The sequence below is a fragment of the Geospiza fortis genome, unplaced genomic scaffold, assembly GCF_000277835.1.
Source record: "Geospiza fortis unplaced genomic scaffold, GeoFor_1.0 scaffold162, whole genome shotgun sequence".
Taxonomy (NCBI): Eukaryota; Metazoa; Chordata; class Aves; order Passeriformes; family Thraupidae; genus Geospiza; species Geospiza fortis.
Window position 1 is genome coordinate 6,971,211 of NW_005054316.1, and position 15,389 is coordinate 6,986,599.

The 15,389-nt window shown below is 37.5% G+C and overlaps 1 protein-coding gene across 1 annotated transcript in view; it reads right to left on the reverse strand.

Annotated features, from left to right (window-relative positions):
* Positions 1 to 14,930, reverse strand: part of LOC115947791 (AT-rich interactive domain-containing protein 1B-like) — a 66,565-nt gene extending 51,635 nt beyond the window's left edge. The window contains exon 1 of the mRNA XM_031056243.1: positions 14,609 to 14,930. Coding sequence (XP_030912103.1) covers positions 14,609 to 14,866 — 258 coding nt within the window. The 5' untranslated portion in view covers positions 14,867 to 14,930. The remainder of the gene's footprint in view (positions 1 to 14,608) is intronic.
* Between the last annotated feature and the right edge of the window lie 459 nt (positions 14,931 to 15,389).

Genomic DNA, 15,389 nt, shown 5'->3' on the forward strand with positions numbered 1-15,389 from the left:
TTCATAGATCACAATGGATTTATTAAAATCAAAGCATTCTCTATAAATCTGGTCTTATCTTCATTTAAATTTGCAACAGGAAAATGTGGTGTGAGTAATGTATTTTCATCTTGTGTTGCATTTTTTTTTAAAATAATTTTAAAGGAAAGTTCAGTCTCACAGATTGGTAACTATTCTGTTTCAGTTTATTAGTAGCTCTAGCTTTCACGCTATGCTTGGCAAGTCTTTCTGCTAACCAGAAAAATGCATTTAATGTCCTCATGAACTTATTTAAGCAATTAGGTGCTTAAACAAATATTTATTCAGTGCTTAAGTTTAACATGCTTATTACATTATAAAAATGGCAAACAGAACATTTCTTTCTTACCAGATCATTTTTTAAAATTCATAATTAGTCCTCATTTATAGTTGAAGGAATTTTACTCCTTTTAAAACACGTCTTCATTACTTAAAGAAACCACATAAAAATAAACTTGGTCCACATTCAAAATATTCTTCATTAACAAAACAAGAAATTGCTTTGAGAAGTGAAGCTTCTAGTTATAAAATTCTGATGGATGCTGGATACAAAAAACAGCAGGACAGCATTAACTTTTTCTTCAATTATTTGTTTAGTAAAAAAACCTTCAAGCCATTCCAAGCATCATCTACAGAGGAAAAAAAAATCCCTCCAAGTGATTCAGCTCATGACCACTCCCATCTTTTGTCCTGCTGTCCCTCTGAAAGCAACAGACATGTGTGTGCGTGTGTGTGTGTGTGTGTACACAATATATCTATGAATCGATACACATCCATGCTCATGGATTTTATATTGTTACTTATTTGAGCTCAATTCTTTCTGCATACAACTTAATTAAATCCAGCTATGGTCCTTTCAACTAAAAAACCACTGATTGACTTCTGTGACTAGCTCTTCATCTGCTTTTGAATTCCTCAGTGCCAGATACAATGTTTTTCCAGACAAACTGCTGCCTGCATTTACAGGCACAGTTTTTAACAGACATTCCTAAGGGTTTCAATGCTTGCAGCAGGTGATGTTCAATCCCTGTATCCCCCTTCTCACCCCAGTGCAAGTTACATTCTTGAGGGACAGGTCATCTTGCTTTTACTTCATTTCAGTGGTACCTAGCAGGTACTGGTTAGTACCCACATCTCCTACCTTCTCTGCCAGGACAATAACTCACAAGCATTTAGTATCATTTGCTTTTGAGTACTCAGTTACTCAGAAATACATAATATCACTCTTGATACAGAGTACCACTTACCTTCCCCCTCTATCCATTCAATTCTCTCTAAATAGGTTATAACCATTTATTTTAAAATTCCAATCTTGTGAACCTTTCCACTAGATTTCAAGTAATACCAGGCAGACAAAATTTGTAATTGTAAATGAGAAATTCCAGCTTCTCTTGTTTATTACCCTGGCTGCCAGCATTAGAGTATAGGCAATTAAATAGGGATGGCGGTGGTGTGGGGGGGTGCCTCTCCTGTCATCTTTAGTTTCTTGATCACTGCTGTTCACAAAACCATTATTTCAATCTCAATGCATGCTTAGATGTTCCTGTAATGTCACCCTCCATCCATCTCCACTGCCCCAGCTCTCAGCTCTGAGCTCTTCTACTCACCCAAGCCAAAGTGACCTCAAGAAATAGTTTCTCTGCTTACCAGAGGGAGCTCAGCCTAAGAACATGCTCCCTTCCCTTTGCAGACAATAACCAGCTTCTCAGAAACACCAACAATTACACCAAACTACTCACCCTACCAGTGGGACACTTGCAAGATCTTTGTTTCTGTACTGCTTATCAGGAACACCTTTTGAGCCAAACTGGATAAAGAGGCTTTTAAAAAGCTTCTGCCTCCTGGCAACTAGCATCAAAACCCTATCTTACTGATGTGAATTCTTCCACCACAGCTGACAAAACAGCCAAATGCAGCTGGGGAAAGGGAATGGGAAAAGGAGAAGTGCTAGGTTTCTTGCACTGAATGGAAAAAGTGGCTTCTCTCCTACTTCATGGGATGTTCTGAGACTTCAAAACATCCTTTGGTAATTACCTTCTGGGAGTCTCTACAGAATCAAATGTGTGAGCCATTATTTTCTTCTTTATGTTAGAAAAGGCCTGTCTAGGTATATTTTCTAGTCAGTGGAACAATTCAAGCTCCACAGCTTCAGCGTTCTCCAATCCCACAGTAGTGTATTTATTTCTGCTACCTTGAAATTTCTGACATTGTAATTTTCTTTTCAACAGAAAAAACAAACAAACAAAAACCAACCAAAAGCCAAAACCCAAAACAAACAAACAAACAAACAATACCAAACCCCTACTGCTTTGATATGCAGTATGATTTCAGTTTTAAATCAGTGATGGTACTGCAGGGTGTCCAAAGGTATGACAAGTCCAGGCAAAGACACTAACACAGCCAGCCACATATCAGCAGCTTTTTTCAGGAGAAAGATTATCAACTTTTTTGTTAAGATTTGCATCTGTACACTTATTTTCACCCGTCAAGTCTTTTCTTAATAGTTATCAAAACATACTTCCATTCAAATGGCTGCTTTTCCAAGATGTATTTGTTAATACAGGTCCGGATTTTTCCACAGCCCTACTGTCACTACATTTACCTTGACTGTCTCACATGTGGAAGGGGAGGCCTTTGAGACAGATCAGCTCATAGCCACTGCAGTTTCCTACTAAACAGCTCCATGAAGGGACAGACTGCCACAGGAAGGGCTGGTAACCTCGCTCCCCCACCCAAATGGGAAGCCTTCTGTGCCTCCAGCTGGAAAGTGCAGTGGTAAGTGCAAAACTGGCATGAATAGCACAACCTTAGGCAAATTTCACTAAAAATCACATAAGCCAGTGGCAGAGCTGATAGCCAGTGGTGCCCTTCCTGAACACAAACAGGGACACCCCCCAGCTATACTGGGTGGGTTTCCTCACCCAGTAGGGAGAGCAAGCAGAAGACTGACCAAGCATCCATAACACCTCTGTCCAGAATGAGGTTTCAGGCCTTCATTACTCAATTTTCCAAGAGCAAATATAGTGTAATGAACAGTATTAACATAGCAGTATGGACAAACATGTACACCTCTGCCTCAGCTGACAAATATGTTTGCAAGGCTCATTTCACCTTCAACTAAACAGAGAAAGCTGCCGCAAGACAAGGAATCTTAAGGACAAAAAAAAGGCAAGAAAAATTCCTCAAGGCAACTGCACACAAATACACTGCTCTATGTTGCTTGCTCCAATAAGCACTTACACTGACTTCAACTGTAGGAAAAATTATGGGACAAGAATGAACTCACATCCTTTCAGAGTTGTACTGCCCAATTCATTCTATCTTTTTTGAACACAATTGGGATTTTCACAACATATCAAAACCTGATATCTGAATATCTCAATTTCCAAACCAAGACGTTAACAGTATAGATTAAGAACTCCAGCAAGGGTGCAAAAAACCACTGTTCAAATTTCACCCACAATCTCTTGTCAAGTATGTAAAAATAACAAAGAAAAGGCATCTCTTTTTCAGGAAAATATTAAGTCTTTGTATTTTTATTGCATCTTTTAGGTGGACCATTCACAATATTTGTTTCCCCTTGTAATTTCACACACCCCACACCAGGTGAACAATACTAGATGAACAATACTAGTGAAAGCAACAAAAGGAGAACAATACTGCATTTCAAAAATGAAAATGGCATAGCAATAAAGATGCGCAGATTTATGTTACATTCATTGTAAAAACATCACTAAGTGTTAAGGCATTCCCAGTATTTCCCACTGCTACAGTTTTACTTTAAAGAGGGAGGAAAAAAAGGGGAAAAAAATTCTGTGATTCAAAATGGAAGTTCAGTAATTATTTACAGCCCAGTATGTAACTGGCAAAATGACTGGCAAAGTTCTCAGCACATCAGCTCAGACGTATGCAAGCAAGGCATTCCTTCCCTGCGGTAGGCGGCCCCATGTCAAGCAGCTATGTGCTAGAACTTGTCCTGTGCTACCTGTTCAAAGGAAACTGTGCAAGAATATTTCAAGCTCTGACAGATACCACTTTGTGCAAAAACATCCACAGGAGTATTACAAAAAAAGACAGCACTGATGTTTCAGCAACCTCTGTGTCAAGAAAGGTGCTCTCCTGCATTTTTATTGACATGCAGGAAGCAGATGATCATTCCTTGTACAATCAGGGCTAGCACTGACAATACTGCTTTTCTACCAGCCGCAGGCTCCCTTCCATGCCCCTTTACCAAACTCTCACTTAAGAATTTGCACCCACCTATTTCAGAGAAATTACCATTTGGTATTGCAAATAGAAATGTCACATCTCTAAGACAGTAAAAAGTACCCAACAAAACCACAATGCAATAATAAACCCTATAATTTGCAGCATTTCATTACTACAAGATCTACACCAAATGCCAGAGTGTGCTCTCCTTTCTTTTAGCAAATATTTATTAAAATACTAAGATCACTTAAGTTTATTACCTTAAATAATTCAGGACACAGCCATTCCTGCCTGCGTCTGAAGTGCAATACATAACATCAGGTCCATGTATTAAAGTACTTTTCAAGTAAAAACATGTCTTCTCCACTAAGCACAACACCACACGTAATATAGATCTTTCCACATTCCTACAAACAGCAGTATTACAACCAGGTTAACTCTTTAACTCTTTTTTTTGGGGTCTTTTTTTTTTTTTTCCTTTTTTAACCAGATGTGCAGAAAGCTGAAGTTTTTAAGTTCCCGCAAAGAGGTCTAAAGCAACTCCAGTAAAGACACAGCAAGTCACACGCACACAGGGTTCTGGTATTTTGTCAAGTTTTTATTCTGCTTTACAAGATATTAATGCATGCCAAGAATAGGAGTGTATTTTTAGTCAGTTCTACATGTGAAAGACAAAAATGGGATGACAGAACTCAAGAGAGAAAGAAGAAAGAAAAGCCTACACCTAATACACCCAAAGTATACCTGATCTTTTCCTGGATATTCTTCAGTTACTTTTTGTGGTTATGCTTCTCTCATAACCCTGGTGTTATAAGCCTAAAGGAATATTAAAAAACATTATTTTTCCTGTGATGTATAAAATCAAAGCAGAAAAGGCCAAATACCCCACACAATCTTGGCATTTACTGAATCTACTCTTCACAACTTGCTGCAAGACTGCAAATTTACTCAGGTCATAAAACAATCTTCAGTTTGAGAAGGATACATGGAATTTCTCACAGCATCACCTCAGAGGACTAAAAACCCACCTGCCTGCTCTCCAACATCAGGTAGGATTTTTTGTGAACATGAGGTCTAAAGTATAATTTTCTGCAGGACTTAAGGTTCATTTTAGAAATAATACTTTCCTCCCTAGAATACCCTTCCAAGCATAAACGGGCTATAAATCTATTAAGTACACACTTCCCAAACCTGTGGGGAGATATCTTGGCCTCTGATTTTCCTCAGTTTTGCCAACCAGCAATAAAATGAAACCAATGAAAAACACAAACCAGTCAATTTGCATCTGTCCTTTAAAACATTCTCCAGTACAGTAGAAGAGCCAAAACACATGCCCACTTTCAGTGCTGCCAGCTTGGAAAGTTAGGAGAGACAGCAGAGGCAAGCAGTGGAGTTTCTGAGGGGGGGCAGGAGTAGCTTCAAGCAGAGATCCTTGCCGAGCAGCCCTGCTTGCTCTGTCCATGCACAGGCTCAGTTCTCTGCGTTTGTTTCTATTAAGCACCACTTGCTGAGCACAAAACAGAGAGACAATCCTGTGGGAAGAACAAGGTGGTTCCACTAACGTGTCCTGTAAAGCACATCCTTGCCAACATGGCCTCTAAAACACACATGTATATAGACTCCAGATAACTAATGTTACTTCTTAAATAATTAAAACAACATCTTCCCTAAGTGGCTATATAAGCCTTGTTTATTTTGATTGGACTCTTGTCTCAAAAGACAAGTTATATTACAGTATGCCAAGAAATGTGCAGAAACTCTTCATCACTCTTCTGTGAAAGAAATGAACAAGCAAGTATAATTTACCGAAACTAAATTCACTTACTTTCCTAAAGGTGTATTTGGATATAAGATTCAAATATGATTTCTAATAATGTTCAGTCACTGAATTGTTTATTACCTGTATGTGTCTTGCTTTTACACTCAAATGCAAAAAGCATTACTAAGAAACAATATTCAGAAGAAGAGGGAAAAAAAATGGCGTGCACAAAGAAATAAAACAGACACTGATTTTCTCCTTGGTACTCTTCCATACCCCTAAAAGACTTTATAAGATTCAGAGATGAAATACGTTATCAGCAAGGACGCAAGCATTTAACACATTTTTTCTATTTCAGGCAAAGCAATGAACAAGTACTAGAAGTACCTAAAAATGGGGTCACCCAAGGTAGTAGAAGAATAAAAGCCTACAGAGATTTCATGAGTTGTAGATTTGAGTTATTCTTTAAGTTCTTAAATCTTTCTTTCATCCGTCTTGAAAAACAACCAAACACCAAAAGCTTAACATATTTACATTAGGATTTTTAGACGTGCCCAGTTAGAATAGTTATAAGGAGCAATGCAATATACAAACAAACACGAGTATTAGAAAAAATTGTCTACAGAAAAATTAAATAGTCTCAAACATGTTTAAGTTTTTTTTTAAGATTTTATAACTCATCTACTCCCACAAAAAGGTCTAAATGTTCTAGATGATAAAACATGCAAAAGTAAAGCAGGTTACTGAGCAAGCTTGAATTGTACTACATGGAACCCATGTCATCTCAGACTGACTAGATAAAAAAAGTATGGAAAATACTTTTCATTTTTTGCGGTACTAACTCTCCCACTGTAATTTTTGTACAAGTTTTGCTGAAGCTAAATCTAATATAAATCTTAGTCTATAAAAAAATAAAAGTTGCTGCTAGCAATAGGAGTCTAATCTTGAACTACTAAAACATCAGATATTTTTTGAAAGGCCTATTGTTTCAAGAAGAAACCTACTTGACTCTGTCACAGGGTGAGCAAAGTGAAGGGTACTGACCTGTCTCATTCTGAAAGTCTCTTCAATTGACTTAGTGGATTAATTCTGCCTACCCTGATATCAACTCAAGACAAGTCACCCAACCCCACCAGCGTGGCCCCAAAGTGAAATTGTTTTTCCAATGAAATCACAGCAAATTTCCCACTGATTTCCCCTTATCTTCAGCCCTATTTTCAGCTGTGGGAAACACACTCCCTATTTTTAAAAAAGCATACTCTATTGCGTTCCTTGCTTCCTTTGAGCAAGTCCAAATTAACAGACAAATGATAGCATCTTCTGAGAAACTCATATCATGATTTTAAAAAAATAGAAAAAAATATCTGAGTTCCTTCAGGAATATTGGGAAATACAGTTACAATATGGTTAAAAAATCATATTGAATATGTGCATGATGGGTCAGGACATTATTTCAACTATTTGAGTGTCAATTATTTTTTGATTAATATTATTAACAAAAACCTACTATGACTATAATATTAAGAGTAACAGTCAATTATTCCTTACCTATGCTTTAAAACCCTCCTGGCACAATCATTATATGGCAGCTGTTGAACAGAGTAATGCACCAGTCTTTTCTTAAAGCAAGATGTTATTTTACTTCAAATGTAAATAAACTCATGTCTCCTGCTGCCATGTAAAATGAGCTGCTCATAAGTAAGTTATTCTGTACCTTCCTAGTGAAGCAGCAAACAGCTCTCTGTTCTCCACTCCTGATCACCAAATCTATTTCCTGCCTAACTCCAGTGCAGAGTGACAGCTAATTCTGCTAGCAAATCAAGGTCCCAATAACAAAATAACTGCTGCGTCTTTAAACAACCTTTTTCAGAACACCAACACAGAGGGCTTGCATGTTTTCCCCTCGTCCCCACTTCCAAGCAGAACAACAGATGTGATTACAGCTATTAAATATTCCAGCTAAATGACAATCGTTTAGCAGTAACAAAAAGACATTTCATTTGTCATAATACATAGATCATTCTTACACACTTTCTGTACAAATGTTGTCTGCCTCATACTCCAGTTTGGATGTAAAAATTAGCATTTACTGAACATCATTACACGGTAATTCAACAAATAAAAATGCTGACCCAGTCTCATTTCCGAATCATCTCTCACCAGCTGAAAGATCAGTTTTTTTCCCTTTCCAACCTACATTTTTTTCTGCACTGTTTCAAAGAATGATGGAAGCTACTGAAATGTTTCTATTTACCATAATAATGCAATTCTGTTACTTAAGGGATTTTCTTCAGTAAACAATCTCAGATGACCAGCATTAAGATGAAGAGCTAAACTGTCATAAGGACCACAAACTTAGGTTGAATTTGATTCTGTGATTATCTGTAATCTGCGCTCACCTCCCTCTATAGAGTGAATTACACTCAATAGAAGGGATAATTCTAAAGGAGACAATACAACATAAAGCCTTATCCTGCCATGAACTAAAGTAGCAGCCTTTTTTTCAATTTAGTCAATGAGGCTTAGTATACCAAAAGAAAGGACCATGCTAAACATTTTCCTACAGTCTGCACAAGCACAGTACTTAGCATTTTCCTAAATCTGAAATTTAAAAATCCCATTTCTTTACATGACAAAGAGCAACAACTTTTCTTTGCAATTATTAACACTTGACTATCAAAAGACCCATTCTTAAAAATGGCCTTACATGAAAGGCAACTAGCTATGACTTCTTGTCCTTTTTTCTGGTTCAAACATTACATTCTCCAGGAAGCAGCAGTTCTACTTACTTTACTGATTTTTTTTTCTCTGAGGCTTATAGAAATTCAGGATACCAGATCTATCATTCAAATAAAATGTTACTGAGGAATGATTTTAATTAAAAGTATTATTTATAGAACAGGAAGTTGGGAAAAATAGTAACAAAGCAGATCCATAATCTGCTAGTGACAGCTCCAAATAAATGCCCAGTGACATACCAAAATACATGAAACATACCAAAAAAAAAAAAGAAACAAGCAAACAAAAACACAAATAGAACACACACACATGCCACAAAAGCCATACCAAAACCAAAAGAAAAACAAATGCCCCCAAAACCCCACAGGTAAATCAAACAAAAATCTTGAAAAATATACTTCTGAAGCACATGCTGATCAAAGCTTTACACTCCCTTCTTATGTATGTGCATCAAATGTATCTATCAATCTTTAAGAAAAAGCAACACATCTCACTACTTTGTCCTCTGCTGGCTGTTTTTGAGACTCTATCACATTGATTCATTCTCTGTTGTTGCAAAATAAACAGACCAAGAACTGAAAATGGTGCTTATTTCAAAATGGTCTGCTCTCTTTAACAAGGCTAACATCAATTGTGCTAAAACCTACTTAGGAAAAAAAACTGCAACACATTTAGTATCATCTAGGTGCTGAGGGCAATTATACACACAGAGGACCAAAAAGGTAATCACTTGACCAGTACTTGCTGTATGTATACACAGCATTTTAAGTTAATGGTTCAGAGCAAAATATGACAGTAAGTCTCACTTTCTTGGTAGACTTCAATCTTTTAGAATTAAAATTACTTCAGAAAGTAACTCATACAACCAGCCAACCAGCAGTAAACACCTGAGTTTGCTAGCTTTAAAACTCTATCTGCCAAGGCAACAGCCAACTGATTTCCTTGGCGTAAACTCGACATTTCCAACCTGGGACATTACCCAAGCCGGGCACTGTAAACCCTTTCCTAAATGATGTAATCACACTGCTGCTCCTATAGTTCTGGTTTACTTGCAGTTTCCATTACAATAAATCCTTGCTACATATTCCTAGAGGTTTTACAACTTTTTCTCCCCTTAAAAAAAAAAAAGTTACTCCACATTGAAACTTGCCATATAAGACAACAACAGGCATTTTCCTCACACCTCAAAATAATCTGTATATCAAAAAAGGGGGGAAATGGAATTAGTACTTCTCTGAATATCTACAGTTCCATTCTTAAATCAGTGAGGACACTGATAACATTTGGTTTTGAATTCTGCAAATCAAGAATATTAAAAAAAAGTTAAAGGGACAAGTTATTAGCACCCTTTCATCTTACAGAATTTCTATAGCAAAAAGAAGGAGAAAGAATAGACCGAGGCTCGGGCTCATAACTTGTCTTGCTGCAAGCAGGCTCAAGGCACTAAGGCAACTGCATGATCAGTACTGAAATGTTCCATTCAAAATAGCTATTAGGAATGGCTGTTGTACACATCCATGCAAATATCTTTCATAAAGAATTTACTATGCATTATAGCAACACGATCCTATTTACACAATAAGTTGTTGTTCCAGTCCATCAAGTACACAAGGAATTTTAATGCACGCTAAAAAAAAATCAATTAGGCAATGATCATCTGATTAAACAAGCATATCACACCATTCAATTCTTTCAAACATATTCATAAATCCAAGCCTTCAAACCCTGATGAAAAATTTCAAAACCTGTGACTATTTCAAGTATATGATTTTTAAGCTTAATGAAATTCATCACAAAATAAAATTCTGCATCCTATTATCACGAAAAAGCAACACCACTGGTGAGAAAAAAGCCCTTTATTTTGACCAGCATTCTGAGGTCTTATTTTTAGCAAAATATCTTTACAAAGCAGCAGAAGGTTTTCCTACATCACCCAGCACTAAAACACTTTGAGTAGGCAATCGAACTAAAGGCAGAAGGAACCAATCATGGCATCATCACTTGCTTGACTAAGGTCCAAAAAGGGTGTGAGGCAAAAAAGGAGGTTAAAAGAAAAGCAAATTATTGTCTTTATAATCAGATCTTATTACTCAGATAGTATTTCACTCATAGTGAGATGTATTGCAAAATCAAGCCTGAAGTTTTCAGGTGCTAGCTATCCTTGCATATTAGGATTTTCAGTTTTGACATCATCTCTTTGTAATTCCAAGTGATATCTAAGATATTAGAAACTGAAAGTTAAATCTGAGAGAATAGTTTTCTGCTTTCTGGTTTTACATACATTCCCTGGGTAAGGAGTGCTAATAACCCAAAAATTACATTCATCCCATGCGAACCAGGAGCGAGAGTTCATGAGATTATGAGATAGCAGTATTAAGATTTACAGGCAAGAACAGCATTTTAAAACCTTGTTGCAACTTGTGTTCCATTCATAAAGACTGACAACATTGGCACAGGTCATCCTGCTCCCAGCCTTCACTTGCCTTCTTCCCCCCTCTCCCACGGAAGGTGAATGGGAAAGAAACAAAACCCCAAGTTTTCTAACAACATAAAAATCTCTTTCTAAGTAATTAATTTTCCATATTAATGCATCCTGACAAGAGATATGTCATCTGCAATCCTATAAATTAAGCATTGACTCTTTTTTCTATCACCTTCCCTTTTATATAGGTGTCATATCAGTCCAGAGGCTTTATATATTTATTTGACTCACTCTGAATTAACTGGACATGCCCTCAAAATATTACAAAACGCTGCAGCACTCTTCAAACTGCTTAGCACTTTGTTCCAGGAGGCTATCATCTATCTTCACATGACAAATCTGTATCTCTGTGGTTAACTGTCAGAAAAGAAATCAAAAATCTCAGGTTACCATTACTTTATTTACAACCAACCTGCCTTTCCTATATGGCCATTTATATACCTAGACCCCTTTATCTTTAGCTGTATTAGTGTAAAGAGATTGCTTGGATTTCAAATTGTGTCCCTTATGTAAAGCTCAGTGTGTTGTGCTGGGGCTCATCACCAAGAACTCATCAGAGATGAGTTCCGGACACTTAGGGGATCTGCTTTCTCTCTTTAGTCCTTTGCAGAACATATCCCATAGCTTCCATAGTCACTTCAATAACCTGCAGTTTCCACATGGAATTTTAAGAGAATCTGGGGGTTTATTTGCACCTTCATGTTTGGTGTCAAGCATGCCTAGACCAAATAGCAGTTGTAAGAGAATGACTGCAGCATTTCATGGATATCCCTTTTAAAGCTGGTTAGCAGGCTGTGCTTGACGCCCATGCTGCAGATATTGCAGGCTGACTGCACCTGATACCATTTCATCTTTTTTATCCTCTTTAATCTTTTACTGCTTATGCCAGAGGCCTCCCTTCCTGAGAGAGAGCTCTTCCACCTCTGGGCTGCAGGCTGGAACACACTATTCTCTGCTGCAATATGACACAGACCAGCTAACTACATCTAGGCAATTATCTTCAATTCTGCCACTTTCATTAATTTTAGTTCAATCTTTAGGGTGCTGTTTTTCATCTTTATTTCTTCATTTGCAGCATCCTGTAGCAGAGCCTGCAAGTTAAAATCTGTCAAGTCCCATAGTTCTAACCTCAAGCCACAACACTTGCTGACAAAGAGCCAGACTTAACATTTCAAGGTCTTCCTCAAAATTCAGAAATCTTCACAGTTTAACAAAAAGCCTTCTTGTTTCATCCAAGGAAACAGAGCTGACACCCTCAGCTATCTTTGAGCAACAGCAAACTATAACTTAAAATAAGAACAATCTCTCCCATTGATGCTTCCCACCCTTCCTACAGTGTGGCACTTCCACCCTCATAATCCATCTACTCAGTGCTATCTCTGCACAATACTTAAATCTGAACACGGTATATGTTTAAGGCCCAGTATTTTTTTACCAATCAAGTTTCTGGAAGTGCCTTGTGCTTTTGATAAATTCAATGTGACACTGTAAAGCAGTCCAATTTCCAGAAAGTGCTGAGATTCATCTTCTGAAACTTCTGGCAATATTATGTATTTTATATATATATATGATATCTAAAGTAGGTACGTGCTACACAGTTTTAACAAGCGTAGCTAGGCTCTCCTTACTTAATATTCATGTCACAGGAGTAAAAATCCAGCCAGGAATCAAACTGTGGCATCCTGTGCCAAAGACAACTTACCACTCAGCATTCCTGCATTTTAATCCTTTGTAGAAAGGTGGTAATATATGAGCAATATGAAAAGAACTGGATTCAGATCATTAGAGGTTCACAAACCAAACACACGAAGCTTTGGAGGCCGTCCAAAACAAAATCATGCCTAGGTGGTGATGTCCGTTCAATAAAAACTCAATGTCATAATTATCCCGTCCCTGTTCCCCAAAGAGCTCTGGTGCTGGGCCGGCCCTGCCACGGAGGGCAGCGCTGCGAGGAGACGGATGGGGCCGGCAGCCAATGGCGCTGCCAGCTCACTGCCGGCTGACGGGTCATTTACAATTACCAAGCAATTAGCAAATGCACTGAAAATTCAACACTCGTCGCCGTAACACAGAATAACTCATTTTTAAATTAAAAATGTGTTTTAATAACTTCACTTTGGTTACAAATACACAGAGAAAAATAAAGCCTCCTTTATTCAATTTCAATTCTCTTTTGCAACTGACGAAATGCTTTGCTGCCTGAATCTAGCAACCAAATATACAGTTTGGCATTTCTAAACTAAATAATTTCTTCCTTATCAGTAAGTATCTATTTAACAACAGAAAAGAATAAAAATTAAGACCTGTGATAATGATATTATAATCTATTTGAAACTGTTATTTAATTAACTGCCTGATTAACATCTTGTCCTACTGGATGGGTAATAACAAGAATTGCACAGGAACCTATTTGCCAGGAGTCCAAAATTGTATCTTATTTTCTATATTAAACAAGAAATGACATAAAAAGAAGCTAATCTGTGACTGGTCAGTTGCACAAAACAAATATTCTTTCCCATTAATGATCAAGTTACTAATCAGCTGTGCTCCCAAGGCAGTGTAGAGCTCTCACTACCTACACTCATGTCCCTAATTAAAAAAAAAAATTAGCAAAACATTAACTTCTTGATAACCTCAGTTTATCTCTTCCTCTTGAAAACTGCTGTATTTTCCTTAGTACATGGTACGCACATTGAGACTAACCTTCTTAAAAAGGGTAGGAAAAAAGCACAAGGTCTCCATCAGCAGTGAAATCCAAGGAGATAAAAAGGAGATCCTTACCTTTCTATACACTCTGATAAGTTAAAAAAATCCTGACTTTAAAGAATTGGTAAAAGAAAAAAAATAAGAAAAGCTACAGACTCCTATCAAAATGAGGAGAAAAAAGAAAACCAACCACCACAACAACAAACAGATGATATAAATATGTACCACTTTTGTATGCACTGGACTACACTAGCCTTGATATACTGATGTCAGATCTAGGTTTTCATCTTACATTTAAGTGTATGTAAGCCAGAGAGAAAGAGAACATAAAAACCCCTAAAAAACCAAGAACAAAATAGCAACAGCAGCAAAGGAAAGAACCAAAAAATATGCAAGACTAAGTGGTGTCAACTGGGAAAAAAAAAAAAGAAAACTCATGGCATTTGACATACTTCTCTCTCTCCAGAAAGATCCCAGCAACAAACTAAATCCTGTTTGAACTGTAAGGGATTTCAGAAAACATTCACACTGTGAACATAGTTTCTTTAGTTTTAAAACAGCCCTTCATCCTCTTTTTGCACAAGAAATACTTATTTCTGAGGGTTTTCTCTTGCCCTTCTGTATAACCGGAATGTCAGGAGAGAAGAGAAAGAGAGGAGGGAAACCAAAGCAACCCAGAAAAATCCTCCACAAACCTGTTGCTGTGGATACTGCATTCCTCCCATGGCTGCCGGGGCTCGGCCCTGCATTCCCACGGGATAGCGCTGGGGGCCGGGAGGGCCGTAGGACTGCCCGGGGTAGGGGCTGCTCTGCTGTGCCTGAGAGTGAGGGTTATTGCCCATGCCGTACAGCTGCGGCCTCTTCATCACCATCGGATCCATCGGGCTGCCCTGTTGGCAAACACAAGCAAAGGAATATTTAAGACACGCAAAGAAAAAGGTCAGAATCGTCATGCTCGCTGCGGTGAACAATACGTGTGTTTTCTCAACGCTTTACACATCAAATATTGACTTGATGTACAAACTGGCAAAGTACCATACCCTGGGTTCTCTGATTAATTAGATGAGGTTTTGAATAGTAAGTCTGGGACTTCCATTCAATTTAAAATAACTTAATATTTTGCACTAAAACTTGAGGCTGACTGTTACCTGTACAGAGAGCAGAAAATCTCCCCAGAAAATTTCAGCTTAAGAGCTTAAGAAATAATTAAATATACTGCTGCACACTGATTAGCATGACTGGCCTTAACGTTAAAAAAAAAAAAACAACAAAAAACATAAATATATATCAAGAGAGACACAAAGAGTGGACAAGTCAATTAACCTTGAGAAAATATCTGTTCTGTCACATCACAAAAAAAGAGAAACTGGAAAGAAAATAAAGTTTCCAAAAAGTGCAGTGCATACAGAACACTGCATTTCAGCATTTTCCTGTTGCTTTCGTGCACACTAATAAGTTTCCAGATCAAAAAGCAAG